Source organism: Vanacampus margaritifer, chromosome 14 (assembly GCF_051991255.1).
Source record: "Vanacampus margaritifer isolate UIUO_Vmar chromosome 14, RoL_Vmar_1.0, whole genome shotgun sequence".
Taxonomy (NCBI): domain Eukaryota; kingdom Metazoa; phylum Chordata; class Actinopteri; order Syngnathiformes; family Syngnathidae; genus Vanacampus; species Vanacampus margaritifer.
The window spans coordinates 32483-46940 of record NC_135445.1 but is presented as its reverse complement, the minus strand read 5'-3'; the positions used below and the strand labels follow the sequence as shown (position 1 = coordinate 46940).

Genomic DNA, 14458 nt, shown 5'->3' with positions numbered 1-14458 from the left:
ACTTTTATCTCCATACTGCAAAAAACAACTTTTGCAAATGTTTGGAATCCTTGTTGTCGCATGCTAGCGCTAGCAGCTAGCGCAAATGTTTGGAATCCTTGTTGTCGCATGCTAGCGCTAGCAGCTAGCGCAAATGTTTGGAATCCTTGTTGTCGCATGCTAGCGCTAGCAGCTAGCGCAAATGTTTGGAATCCTTGTTGTCGCATGCTAGCGCTAGCAGCTAGCGCAAATGTTTGGAATCCTTGTTGTCGCATGCTAGCGCTAGCAGCTAGCGCAAATGTTTGGAATCCTTGTTGTCGCATGCTAGCGCTAGCAGCTAGCGCAAATGTTTGGAATCCTTGTTGTCGCATGCTAGCGCTAGCAGCTAGCGCAAATGTTTGTCATCCGATCGATTCCACTGATCAAACGTTTCAACGTGTAACGCGAGCGTTGAGCTCAATCTTCCGCATTCGTTTTGCTTACTCGAGTCGGGTTCGAGGAAGCTGAGGGCGACATTTGGTGAAAACGCAATCGAAACACGGTTGAAAGTTGGGCCGACTCGCGATCCTGTGACGTCAGGATGGACGGAAAGTAGTGTTGACTTTGAGAACACTTCAAGTGCTGGAAAGGAGAGCGCGGACCGTCTGGGCTTCAACGCGGGTTCCGGCAAGTCTGATTGGATCTGGATGAACAATTTCCTTCATTTGAGTCTTCATCAGTTTCAAAATGGTTTTGGAAAAGCTTTCTGATAGTTTTCACACGCCAGTCATTATTTTGGTGTTCTTTTTCAGTGGACCTTTCAAAGGCTCGCCGATGCCGACGCGATTGTCTTCCTTCCTCTTCGGGTCCTTCCCAGCGGACGGCGGAGTTCTTCTTTGGCTGTCCTGTTTCCGCGCGCGGTCAAGTGGACGCGGACGCCGCTTTTGTAAGTCAACATTGCGGTCGTGACATCGTCAAGCGTTCTCCATTCACTTGCGTTGTGGCTTTTCCTGTTGGTTCCCGTCAAACTGTTGCGTGTGGCGCGCGTTTGAATTCATTGCGTGCATTTGGTGGCCGAAACGCGTCCGTCCGTCACCTCAGCTTTGTGTGGGCCGCTCACAGATTAGGAGCGAGGCCAAAGCTGAGGGAGGGGCGGAGGTCACCAAATGGGCGACTCGCTGCCAAAGTCCACGCACGCACTTGCGGCGTTACCTGGTCGGAGCTGGGCTTTTCCGAAATGTCGTTCATGCTGCGACTCTGCGCCGGATCTGCAAATGCAACACAAACACACGTCAGAGAAAGCATTCCCGTGCGCACGCACGTGCACGCCGCTCGGATTCCATTCTCAGGGACTTAAAGCGGACAACAAAGCCGAAGTACGTCAGCCAAATTCCTCGCTAATCTTTTTCACGCGTTTTCCAAAGAAACGCACCAAATGGATCAAACAAACAAAGACAAAGACACAAACAAAGACACAAACAAAGACAAATGTTATTCGCTCATTCATTGCATTTTCAACGCACGTGTTCGATGATGAGAAATGCCGGCAATCTAACATACGTGTCGATTCTCAATCCACCAAATACATCGAGAAGAGCAAAAGGAAAGCTGCAGTTGCACTTTGCAAAGGGTTAGCGTGTTAGCATCAGATGCTAAAGCTAAGATGAGCCAAAGGAGTGCGTTGCGTTGCGTGTGTGCGTGCGTGCGCGCATCCACGGGACTCACGCAGGCGTCCCAGGCTGCCGGCGTGTCGCGTCGACAGGTCGTCGGTGGAGCGGCGGACGGCGGAGGCGGTGCTGGTGCTACGACTCAGGTTGGCCTGAGGGCTGCGGTCTGAGCGCCCAGTGGGGCGGGGTGAAGAGGCGGAGCAAGCGGGCGGCACCGTGTTAGTAGCGGGCCAAGCGGCAGACGCAAAGCGGCGGGCGGGCGTGCGCGGCGCCGGCTTACTGGCGGCGGACGACGAGGACTTCCCGATGTCGGCCAGCGAGCGATGGATGGGCTTCTTGGTCTGGTGGCGATGTTTGCGCAGCAGCACGAACACGATCTTGTCCTTGACGTCCTCCGAGATCAGACCGTCGGCGATCTGACGCTCCACGATCTCGTCTGCGGAGACACCACGACACAATTTTGCCGTCTCGGCCACACGCGGCACATCGAACGCCGCACGTTGCGTCGTCTTGTACTTGTCAGGGTCCGTCTTGGTCTCGAGACCGCTTTTGAAAGGTCGACGTCAGGGAGTTTTTATTTGCTCTTGTCTGGGTCCGGGACAGGCCGGACTCGGGACAGGTCGGACTCGAGACAGGTCGGACTCGGGATTGGCGGTGGAGATTTTGATTTGGAGATTTTCTGTGCACGTTGTGCGAAAGTTAAGGTGAAGTCCAAGAAAATGATTTGAAATGAAATGTTTTCATTCCCTTAATTTCATTGAAGCAAAATTGCTGACTTTCACATTTTCTTTGTAAAACGTCAGGACTTCTGATTGCAGCATTTGTTTCATTTTTCCTTTCGAGAACAAGACAGCAGAATTTGTTTTTGTTTCAAGCATCATGAAAAACAGATTTTCTTCAGTTTTTTTTTTTTTTTTTGGGGTTGTTGACGTGCACTCTTGACCTTGTCTCAATCTCGACCGTCAAAAGTCTTGGTCTCGTCTCAGTTTTAGTAATCTAGTCTCAACAATGTCTTGGACTCGGTTTTGGACACTATTTTCAGACGCCAACATGCTACGTCACGTCTATTTTTTAAAAATGGGCTTCTTCATTTATTTTAGTTTTCACAAGAGTCTGAAAGCTTTCCCACAGTTGACAAATATTAAGCACGTCCACAAGAGGGCAAGAAAAAAGTCTTGAAAGCGGAAATAAAGAAACCTTGAAAAGTCAGTCAGTGGAGGTCGTTTGTTGTGGACTTTGGACCGGATTGACCGAATGAGGCCGCAAAGCCAAAGCGATCCTGTTCCAGGCGGCGCCGCATGTTGCGTGGGCCGGCGCCCTCTTACCGACAATGTGGGCCAGCGAGAAAGCCTCCAGGTCCAGAAGGATGCTGCCGGTCTGCAGGCACGTGCGCAGCTCAAACAGGCTGTGGAGCGTCAGCGTGGACACGTGAGGTTTGCTCCAGCGCTCGCCGCCCTCCTCCACCTTCTCCTCGAACTTCACCCACCTGCCCATCGCAACGGCAAACGTTAGCCGCCGCCACCCGCGCCGCCGCCGCCGATGCTCACCTGGCCGACTCCTTCCACTCCAGCTCGCCGCCCTCCTGCTGCAGCGTGTCCATCTCCGTGAAGATGGTGGGCGTGGGCTCGCCATAATCCTCCCCCAGGATGTGCCGAAGGCGCTCGGCCGCCGGTGACACTGCAACAAAAAGACGGACGCAAGCTAACGGCGCTTGCCTTGAATTGCGTTGCGCGATGGCCAAAGGACAGCCCAGGTTGTTTTGGCCGCTTTTTTTTTTCCTGGCGCTGCGACAGAACAAACGGCTGACAAAAAACAATAATGCAGCCGATTTCTACAGCGCTTTTCTAGACACTCAAAGACGCTTTACAATGCAATGGATCCATTTTTCACGCTCTCACACATTCACGCTGCGGTGGCGCTCATCTACTTGACTCGGTTGTTCCCAAAGACGTATAAAAACGGTCTATTTTGAATGTTTTGCTGGAGCATTCAGAAGGCTTTGATGCAGCCTCGTACCTGCTGGTAGCTATTACAAAAACGGCCAGCAGGTGGCGGCAGAATATAAGAGGTCAACCAGGGCCATGTTGCAACAAGATCTTCTCCCTCATGATTCCTGATTCTAAAGATCCGGATTGTGGAGTTGTCCCGTCACTTGGTTGTCTCGTGTTTGCGTCCCCGCCCGGGAGACGCCGTTTGTATGTGATCAGGATTGTTATCACAGCTGATTGTATCGATCAGGTGTGTTGGAGGATGGAAGCATTAAAAACCTGCGGCAATTCGGGATCTGTGTCACCCTCTCTCCCTCCCCCGTACGCCGCTGTGACCAAACGGGGTCTCTTGAAGCTCCCGGCGACACTGAAAAAACATCCATCCATACGAAAGCAATGAAATGCTAGGAAAAGAGTGACGTAGCGATAGCGGTTAGCCCGCGAGCTCCACTGAGTCCTCGTCAAAAGTATTTCACAGACGGCAACGTGACGGAATCGTACTGACGAGGAAACAAATGAACATTTATCGAGTGTGGGTGGAAAAAAAACAATCATGGCCGTTTGTTGTCACGGAACCCTAGACAACAAAGTTTTCAGTTGATTTTTTTCAACTGTCGCTGGGCAAACAGATTTGGGCGCATTAGTGTCGCCTGTTTTGGAGTGCGGGTACGGCAATGAAGTCGCGTACCCGTCGTCTCAGAGAATGCGCGGAACCGTGACTTGGTCGGCCACAAATGCAAATAAAAGCGTTCGGCATCATCCAAATGCCGAAAGCGTCCGTCCAGTCAAAGATGGCCTCAAGCTTCAGCACACTTTTCATCCGCAAGTGACAGCGCTTCTTGTGCTTGCCAGCATTAACGAGCTGCTCTAATTAGTGCGTGTGGATCGATCTTCATCGATTGGCCGGCCTGGAGGCGCTCGGCACTTCCAGCCGCTCGCACGCGCCCATCACGTCGCCTCCCGTCGCGTCGCCCCCCGTCGCGTCGCCTCCCGTCGCGTCGCCTCGTCACGTCGCCTCGTCACGTCGCCTCGTCACGTCCCCTCCCGTTGTGTCGCGTCGCCTCTCGTCGCGTCGCCTCGCGTCGCCTCGCGCCGCCTCGCGTCGCCTCCCGTCGCCTCCCGTCGCCTCCCATCGCCTCCCGTCGCCCCCCGTCGCGTCGCCCCCCATCGCCTCCCTTCCCGCACAAAACCTCAATGACATTCAAAAAACACTAACGTGGTTTCGATGCTAATGGCTATTGTGAGCTAGCTGTGTGACATCAACCAACGGATCGGATGATGACATCATCGACACGGCGCAATGTTGACCATAAAAACAAAATGTCCCGTCAAAGCGCCCCTTTGTTGTTAGACTTTTGTTAACCGCTAAGCAAAGCTAAAGCTAACGGCGACACGCGGCACCAGTGAATCCAAACGCCAAGGTCAGCCTCAACTGTCAAAATATGGAGCGCTAGCTGCTAACAGAGTTGCACTCGCAGGTTCTGCTCATCTAAGTAGCGCTAGCGGGCCTGCATCGACAGTTGGGATGCATTGGGACGTCGACTCTGCTGGCCGGGCACTAGCGTGGGCGTGGTCACTAGCGTGGGCGTGGTCACTCGGAAGGCGGCTTGCCGCTCGCCCCCTTCATTTGCTAACGCAACGGAAACGTACACCGGCGCCCCCTGTGTCCCCGGTGGGCTCGTGCGCACACCAGCCACTCTTGCAACAACCCAACGGCAAATCTGAGCAACCAACGAAGCGAACGTATTTCCCAACGCGCCATAGCAGTGTCGGAAGCGCTGACTTACAGCCGACTGCATTTGAGGAAGGCGGCAAGTCACTTGGAATCCGCTCCGGTCGGACCGGTTGCCACCTCAAAGCGTTCCGGGCAAATGTCAACAGCAATGACGGCTGATTGTGATGAATTGTTTTTTTTTCCGATGTCGTGCGTCAATTTGCAAGCAAAACAGGCCCTTTTTCCACTCCAACGATGCACAAAAGCCACAAGCAAGAAAACGCATCACAACTAAAGCTAATTCATTGATCAGGATTCACTTTCTAGTTGGCTAAAAAGATGTAAAAAAAAAAAGAAGTTTTCCAAAGTCGACATTTTGAAAAACAAACGAGAAGGGTTGAGAATGTTTGCTACCGAGAGGCTGAAATTCAAGTTCAGCAAAGCCTAAACAATTCATCCTGTGAAAATTGATTAGTTGTCGATGAACTAAACAATAGATGAGAAATCGATTTTTTTTTTCATGATCCATTTGACAATTCACAGTCTAAAACTCCCTCAAAGTATTAGTGTTGGCAAGTTGGGTCTTCCCGGCCGTCGTTACCTGCATGAGAGTCCGATAGCGTCTCGGAGGAGGAAGCCATGACGGCAAGAGGGTCCAAAGCTCGTACCGCCGCACAGCAGCCCTTGGTTTGGCTTGCCGGCGACTCGGCAGCGGCGCGCCGGACGGCGGGCACTCGTTACCGTTGTGACGTCTGGCTCCAGACGCTAACCGGATTGCCGCGCCGCCATCTTGTCGAAGGCTCCCACAAAGAGCGTCCAGGTTTACTCAGGCGGCCGACACGCACCGAAAGCCTTTGGAGAACTCTCCTCCTTCACACACACTCACACACTCTCCCGTAACACTCACGTACGCGTCTTTAATCAGCTTAAGCCCTGAGCCAGTCCGGCCCCCGCGTGGGCCTGAGCCAGTCCGGCCCCCACCCAGCAGGCACGATGACCTTTCGCACGTGACATTTGTGAACTTGCCCGTCTAAAAAGTTCAACGAGCAGTTTGGAAAGAGAAGAACAGAGCCACATGCTAACTTCCTTAGCGTTAGCCTGGGGACGGAGCTCCAGAATTTCCGTTCTGATGGCATTTTTGGGTCAAGTTGATCTCTTTTGATTGCCGGGACACTCGATCACTTTGTGGTTCCCGCTTTTTCCTGCTGCCCGGCTTCGACTGGACGCGTGCAAATGCTTGAAGCCTCCTTTTGCAAACCAAATGTGCTGAAAATGGATGACAAGCGCTTGAATTCTGTTGACTTTGTCAAATGTTGGCGAGCCGCTCCAATGCGCCAAAGACCCGAACGGCTCGAGACCCGGCCGAGCTCCACGACGCCTCGCCTTTCAAAGTCTGGAAAAGGAAAGGTTCCGACCGATGGAAAGAATCGGTTTGGCCTTCTGCCTTTACAGATCCCTCTGGTGCATTGCGACAACATCGCCAGGCTGCCTCCGGTGGCGCTAACAGGAAAGACGGCCGCATCCGATAATTGCAAATCCCCCAAATTGCCCCGGTGAGACCCTCCCAGCCGCTGCGGTGGGGGGCTTGCATCCGCGGTCCAAACAGAACAAAAACGCTGCCGCAGCAATTGCACATGCGAGTGACTACCAAAAGAGGGCGACGACGTCGTCTTCATGTCCCGAAGTAACATTTCTGGAAACTCCTTGCGAGGAATTTTGGCTCTTGACGGGACTTGAATGATGACAAGTTGCACTAATCGATGTGGTCATGTGGTGTCTTCGGAAATGAGGCGGAGGTTTCATCAGGCCACTAATGGGGTTGCTCATCAGGTTCGGGTCGCGGCGGGTCCCAAATGAGTCCTCACTGGAGTCAACGCGGGCCTGACCTGCCTCACAAAGTACCGGCCTTCACTGGAAAGTCCTCCTCCCCAAGCGGGCCGGCGGGTGGAACCTCTTTTTCCGCTTCTCTTGCCGGCAAAGTGACAAGCGGGAGGGCGAGCGCCACCTTTTGTGGAATTTGATCCAAAAGCCGAGACCGAAGACCCGGTCCATCCTCCACCACAAACTCCATCCGCTGCGAGCGCATTTTCAGCCCAAAACTCCGCAATAGTCTGCCTTTTAGTATTCGACAAGCCGTCCATTTTTAAAACTGGTCCTAAAAGCACTTTTTTTTTCCTTTGGCCTTCAACATGGCACGAGACTCGACTCTTTTAGTGCTCGTTTATTTGCTTGACTCCAGTTGATGTTTTCCTTCTCAATGGATGATGTTTCATGTTGACTGTACAGCACGTTGTTTTCAGCTGTTGTTTTGAAAGCTCAAATAAAGCTGAGCTGAGTCGAATCCCGACCGGCTCACACCAAAGACTTCCTGACTGACGCTCAGCATTACAGCTTGGAATTGGGGGGGTTGGATCAGGGGTTCTCGACCCCGGTCCTCCGGTACCCCCATCCAATCTGTTTTCCAGGTCGCCAACACGCAAGCTCTGCATGAAGCCTGATCCTCAGCTGTGTTGGCTGAGGGAGACATGGAAAAGAGGCTGGATAGGGGTACCGGAGGACCGGGTTGGAGAACCAGTGGGTTAGATCACCAAATGATCCCCGAGTGAGCGCAAGCCGCTGCTCAACCTTCAGCCGTTCTGTCATTTCTTGACATTTGGACAAGGTTGCAAAGCATCCGCCCGCCGCACGGCATGTGGCCAAATTGCCACGTTGTTGACACGACGGCACGAAGAGCCAAAGCAAAGACGGCAGCTCACCCGAGAGGTTGGCGCCGTCGTCGTCATCGCCGGCGTCGCGGTCGCCGTCATCGCCGGCGTCGCGGTCGCCGTCGCCGGCGTCGCGGTCGCTGTCGTGGTAGAAGGCCGGGTGAGTGTGCGGCCGCTGGTCCTGTTTGGCGCGGCGCTGGCCGTGTGAGCGCCGAGTGGCGTGCTCGCCGTCGTGCTGCCGCTCGGTCGAGCGACGGCGCCGTCGCTTCCGCCGGTGGGATGGCGGGATGCCCACGTACGCCGCCTCCACATCTGCACACGCGGCAGCCGGTCACTTTGGGTTTGGCCTTCGCCGCCGTCCGCCCCAAAGACAAAGACTGCAAAAGGGCTGCCGTCTTATCTTGATGACGACGCGCTGCGAATGCTTGAGCACGCCTTCATTGAGGGATTTTTTTATTTTGATTTTTTTTCTGCAGATGCGAGCATTCACTCGGGGGCACACGAAGTATTGCGTGGAATGGGCCGAGGAGAAAGACCGTCGGGATGGCCCATTTGCCAAATAGTGCCGCTGTAACAATCTGCAGTATGGCACCGCGCCACACGGTGGCGCCGCTTTGTTTCTACCTTATTGACAATTCCGAGATGACGTCACAAGATGGCGGTCAATTTGGCGTATGCTATCGATCTGCTCATTGAAAAGAACTGGACTTTGGATGGTTGCAATTTGATGAGTGAGGATTCTTTTGATTTGAAAATGTGATGTGGTTTGACAACGATAACAATCGGATGTGGTTTGACAACGATAACAATCGGTGTGGCTTTTATGATCGTCACTGGCAAAAGCTTTACGATCCGCCGTTTGTTTCCACCGCGAGGACGTGTTTGCATTGCGTTGCATTGGGGAAGTAAATAGAACAAACACGTATAATAATTCTAATAATTAATAACACCCCACAGCTTGTTTTAATAGCAGCCTATTAGCGCAACGTGACTTGTAGCAAAGAAATAACTTAGTTATGGTTTTGTTCAAAACAATAGCTCATGATTTGGCTAACAATAGCTTCATGCCTGTTGATTTAGTACAAAGCACTTCAAAATAATGTGAACAGCTTTCAAGATTTTTCAATAAAATCCACCTTACGGAGCAAATCAATATTAAAATGGGAGCTTTAGAAGGTGCTAAGCACTCGTTAACACGACTCTCGCTCTCTCGCTCTCTCGCTCTCTCGCTCTCTCTCCGGCATTCTGCTAAATGAGTCAACGGACTCGTAACCAAGCAGGCCAAATGCATGAGAATGAACGGCGCAATAACGACCGTTGTCGTCATTACAAGAAGCAAAAGTTTTCACAAGCCATCGACGATTCTAAACGTTTCTGATATTCCCACAATGCAACTGCTGACCAACGCTTTGCAATTGTTTGGGCCGCGTGAAGCCGATGAATTGTTGAATTGTACCTGCGCTATTAGCATTTAGCGTCTCACCCTCGTCGTCGTCCTCGTCGTCGTCGTAGCGACGGTGCCCTCCGACCCTGGCGCGCTGCCACTCGTGTTGATCCATCCTGAAGGAGAAGACGGACAAGCGGGAAGATGTCGATGACTCCATGGCACGCCCTGCGGCCGCGCCCCAAACCGAATAGCTACCTTTGCTTTAAGCCACCTCTTCAGGTCACAGGCTGCATCGAAGCCAAAAACGGATACAAAACGTTTTTGGGACCATGGCAATATGTAAAATGGAACGGGTTTATACGTTTTTGGGAGCCAACGAGTTCAGATGCCTCATCTAACGTTCGACTCCATTTGCTCGCTTAACGGCTGCTTGTTGATGCTTGTCGCTGTCGTCTTGCGGGAAGCAAATTTTCAAGTTGCTTGAATGTGCTTCGCGTGTTTGCTTTTCATTGTTCAATCGAAAGTGCTTCTTCTTTTTTGTGGAGCTTTTCATCGTTTCTGCTTTGGATTGATGTGGACGACGCAAGACTTGCAAGCCGCTCCTTTCGCATGAAACGTCTTTGAAAGTACAAATGTTGGCTTGGCCTCCTGCCTGACGCCACTACTTCCTGCCTGCGTGCGTGCGTGTGCGTGCGTGCGCGCGGGTAATCAATAGATGTCATTGGGGATGAGAGGCAGCCGCTGAAGCCTGATCAGCCACTGTGAAGGTCGCACGCACGCACGTGCGTTGACGTTCCGTTGGCTGAGCTCCCGCCGGCCATTGTGTGGCGCATGCGCAAAAAAACACACGAGGTCAAAGGGCACAAGCGGGAGCCAGCCAAGCCTCGCCGGCGCCTTCAGACAGTCCGATGTGACGGCTGCCCCCGTAACCATGGCGACGCCCCGGCCGCCAGCCAGAGGCGGTCGCCATGGCGACGAGCGACGAGCCACACGCACGCAACGTTTGCCAGAAAAGAGCCCGCAATTGAGGTGTTGATATTTGATGCTCCCCAAACAAGCAAAGTGCGTCGCGCTTACCTGAAGAAGGAAAAATGACCACGAAGACGTCCGAACGAGGAGCAGACTGGCAGAAGTGGCGTGCTGACCCGACGGCGGACCACAACTGACGGCACTCTCACACGCCGACTCCACCGCTCGCTCGCTGGCTGGCGCGTGCACGCACACGTGCGCGCGCCCCTGCAGGGCATCCATCGACGCGCGCTTTCCATTTTGGAATTTGTTGCCGGCGTTTTCCGACAACAAGCTGAGCTTCCCAAACGGTACCGAGAAGGTTGGAGCGTCAACAAGATTGGAGCTCGGCCGCTCGCAATTTGTCTTCAACTGCAAAAAACACGTCACCTCCGGATGAGCCCAAATCAACATTTTGGGCCCAAACCAAAAACCGGAACCCCCCAAAATGTTATCAAGTCAAGTATCCAAATAAAACAAAAGCACGTATTCAAATGAAGAAAGCAATGTTTAATATCACTCGGATTGACCATAATTAGCTCCAGTCCATTTTCAACATGTTTTACTGCCGAACGAGATGAGTTGGATGAAGAAGAAGCACAAAGTAAGCGCCAAGGTTATTTGAGCTCACAAAAACTAACGTTCCAAAAAACATTTTGTTAACAAATTAAAAAGGGAAATGTTTTTTAAAAACTAACAAAAATGAAATGTTATGTTTACAAAACCAAAAGTAACTAATGATAGCGAAAATGTCTTTCATTTCAGTCTTTGTTTTTAATGCATGAGATTTGAATTCATTTCGATATGAAGCGGAATGAGGACGCTTGAAAGCGTTTCACACGCACGTGATGGCGTCCTGCAGATGACGTCGCTTTTTGCCGCCTGCTTTCTCATTGAGCTCATGAAAATGTTTTCATTTTGCTTTTGTGCACAAGCGATGCCGTTTTAAAAAACAGCAAAACCAAAGCTAAAACTGAAACGAGCTCAAACCAAGCGTTTTGTTATGGTTGGAATTTGTCTATTCTGGGCGTGTTTGATGTTTTTTGTCCGTGGTTGGTGTTTGTCGTGCGCTGCAGTGGAACGAGGAAGCGCCGGTAGCGCCGGCAGAACTGGAACATTGGAATCGTTTGGAACAATCGATTGGCAAAAAGAATCCATCCTTTGGAAGGTTGCGAATGGCGACCTCCCCACAGCGACATCTGCTGGCCGATTGCAAAAATGTCACAAAGACTCCCAAAGCAAAGCAGCGATTGGCTGTCGTTGAGGGAAATCCGTCCAAGGTCGTCTGCCGGACGTCGTTCGAGGTCAGGCGGAAGGCGGCGGGGTCGCGCGGGACGACCATCTGGACGGCGACAAGACAGCAGGCTCGGTCTAGTCTTGTAGTCCTGGGGAGCGGTCTCCAGACCACCACACATCTCCAGACCACTTTTTAAGTCTCGCAATCAAAGGCATTTTTACTCCATCTTGTCCCGTTCTCGGGAGTCCAAAACACATTTTGCTTTCATTTGAGATTTGTTGAAAAAAAAAAAAAAAGTACTGCTCATTTCGTTTTTTCAGTGATGTTTAACATATCCAGTCTCGGTCTTGGCCTCAACGCTAGCTCGGTCACTAAGCGCCCCCCCCACCCGTCAATCCAGCCTTTGACCGGGTCAGGGCAGCAAATGTCATCAGGCTCAGGGATGAAAGCGGCGACGCGAGCGAGGCCGTTTGCTCTCGCTGGCGGAAACAATCCGTCCGATCCAAAACATTGGGACGATCGTTGCTGGGGTTTGCAGAGATTCAAGCCTCCTCGTTTGACACGTTGACCTTCTCTCGACCTTCGCCTTCTTGAACGCCTTCGATTATCCTTCTTTTTTATGAATTTACAGAAAGGTTGTCCTCACCTGGCTGCGACAAAGGACCGAAAAGAGCCTTCAAAGACACGCCACTGCAGGACGTGATGTTCGGTGAGCCCAACAATCGACATAAGACTTCTTTGCAATGGATTTGGCAAATGCTAAAGTTAGTTTGTATGTATTTTTTTTTCTATTTTGATTAGCAAAATTGAAAAGCATGAAATGAAAGATAATCGACATCGTCGTTGCGGTGGAATTCCCACAAATGAAGACGTGGCGACGTTACGCACTCGACAGGACGAGCAAGAAAAGTCCATCATTCGTTTCCTGTCTGTTGTGTTCATGTTGAACTGGATCCTAAAGTTCCAGGAAGTCCTGTTGAGCTGCCGTGAAAGTATACGGACACAAAGAGGGACTATAAAAAACGGGAAAATATTTGGCCCATGTTATTTCAATTATTAATTTTTTTTTTTATTGCTTTCTGCGGCATTTGTGTGATTTGTTAGAGAGGCCAACATTTGCAGGCATCAAAATGACATCAACATTTGAACTCCTAAATATACCTTGTGTTGATAATGAATGCATTAAAGCAGCAGTTGTCAACGTGACGTTCCGCGTGACGTTCCGCGTGACGAACGCCGCCCCCAAAATGGCCGGATCTGAAAATCTGGTGAGGAAGCGCTGCAGTAAATCCGACTTGGGCTCATTGCAAGCTCGACGGCGTGTTTTCGAATTGACTTCATTCGAGCCAAAACACGAGACTTGTTTGGGTCGTCGTGTAGAAGTTGCTGTCAAAATCAAGCGCACGAATTGTAATGGCCGCCGTGTTTGGACGGCTTTCGTGTCCACGTTTTGAGCAACTCCTGCAGAACCAAAAAGAGTCGAGATCATTTTGGCCTCGCATGAAGCAGATTTCAACCCTGCAGATGAAGGTTGAAAAGTGATGTAATGTTCTTTAATATTATTGTTGCAACGTGTAGAATCCCTGATATTGATTTATATATAAAAAAAAAAAATAAAAAATCAAGATTGATTCTATGTTAGGATGGATTGAAAATTCAATGTTGATCATAAGCAAAAAATCCCTTTCAATGTAATTTCAATGTCTGGCAGCAATATTGATTCCATTTGAAGCCATGATCGTACCCGAGTGTTGATTCAATGCATTTTTGCTTTCTGGCTTATGCTGAGCTTTGATGTTTACCATCCGAACCCCAAAAGAAACGTTGTTCTTTCTCTTTCGAAGACTCGTCACACAAGAAAGTTTGGCGGCTCTGACGAAGGCTCAAATTGTCATCAAGGTAAGAGAGGTTTTTTTTCTCTCTCTTTACTGGAAAAAAAGAATTGTTAGCAAAAAAGAACCATCAAAACAAAAACAAATATTGACTACATTAAAAAAAAAAAAGTCGTCGTCCAGCTAGACTAGAAATAGAAAAAAAGAATATAAATCGTATGAATAGCTGAAAAAACACGCCATCAAGTGAACGATGACGAAGATTTCACAATTCCACACCGGATTGATTAGGAGTTTATTATTTTTGCTCTCTGCTTTCCTTTTTTTTTTCCGCTCTCCCGTCACACGAGCTCCGATGGCCCGAGAATCCCAGCAGAGAAAATGCACAGCTAACATTTGTCAAGAAGGACATTTGCCAAAGTCTGATTTGATTTTCAGCGCCAACATTTCAAGGCCATTCGTCACCAAAATGCGACGTCCGTCATTGATGGGCCTAAAAAAACGAAAGATGGGCGGACCTTCGTCAGTCCGACTCTTTCAGCCCAACGCCTTCATTCAAAGCAAATGGGTGCTCTTCCTTCCTCGTGGCAGGTGCGCCACCTTGTGCAAGTGAGCGGAACTGCACTCCTGACGTCATGACATGCAGCATTTTTCCTTTTTCTCCGACTGACTTGTCACAACACACACACACCTTCGCATCATGGTGGGGACATGTCATTGACACGATGCCTTTCCGAGCCCCTCCCCGTAACCCCAAGCATGAAAAATGATGACCTACCCCCATTCCTTCCCCTCACCTCAACCCGAACCCAATCCAAGCCTAAACTGTACAACCAAGTCTTGGCCCTCAAATAGAGGTCTGAACTTGTCCCCACAATTTCAAGTCGGTCCCCACAATGATAGTTAAACCTGGGAAAACATGCATGTGTGGGCCCCACAATGTAGCAAAGACAAAAGCACAC

At 50.7% G+C, this 14458-nt stretch overlaps 1 protein-coding gene and 1 long non-coding RNA gene across 9 annotated transcripts in view; one reads left to right on the top strand and one right to left on the bottom strand.

The window, feature by feature from the left end:
- Positions 1 to 10702, bottom strand: part of slc4a5b (solute carrier family 4 member 5b) — a 23217-nt gene extending 12515 nt beyond the window's left edge. For 6 of the 8 annotated variants that reach the window (XM_077586014.1, XM_077586016.1, XM_077586018.1 and 3 more), the window contains exons 1-8: positions 10497 to 10702; positions 9489 to 9592; positions 8084 to 8344; positions 3173 to 3302; positions 2951 to 3111; positions 1906 to 2061; positions 1684 to 1791; positions 1171 to 1226 (exon numbers count right to left, since the gene is read on the bottom strand). In XM_077586014.1, coding sequence (XP_077442140.1) covers positions 1171 to 1226; positions 1684 to 1791; positions 1906 to 2061; positions 2951 to 3111; positions 3173 to 3302; positions 8084 to 8344; positions 9489 to 9592; positions 10497 to 10687 — 1167 coding nt within the window. In that variant the 5' untranslated portion in view covers positions 10688 to 10702. Of the gene's footprint in view, positions 1 to 1170; positions 1227 to 1683; positions 1792 to 1905; positions 2062 to 2950; positions 3112 to 3172; positions 3303 to 5928; positions 5984 to 8083; positions 8345 to 9488; positions 9593 to 10496 lie in introns of those variants that run through there. The other 2 variants (XM_077586021.1, XM_077586020.1) reach the window with 2 other exon arrangements.
- The window catches only part of LOC144063957 (uncharacterized), a 25519-nt gene extending 11061 nt beyond the window's left edge, over positions 1 to 14458 (top strand). Inside the window, exons 3-5 of the long non-coding RNA XR_013296662.1 lie at positions 771 to 904; positions 12296 to 12373; positions 13509 to 14458. This is a non-coding gene — a long non-coding RNA (uncharacterized LOC144063957). The remainder of the gene's footprint in view (positions 1 to 770; positions 905 to 12295; positions 12374 to 13508) is intronic.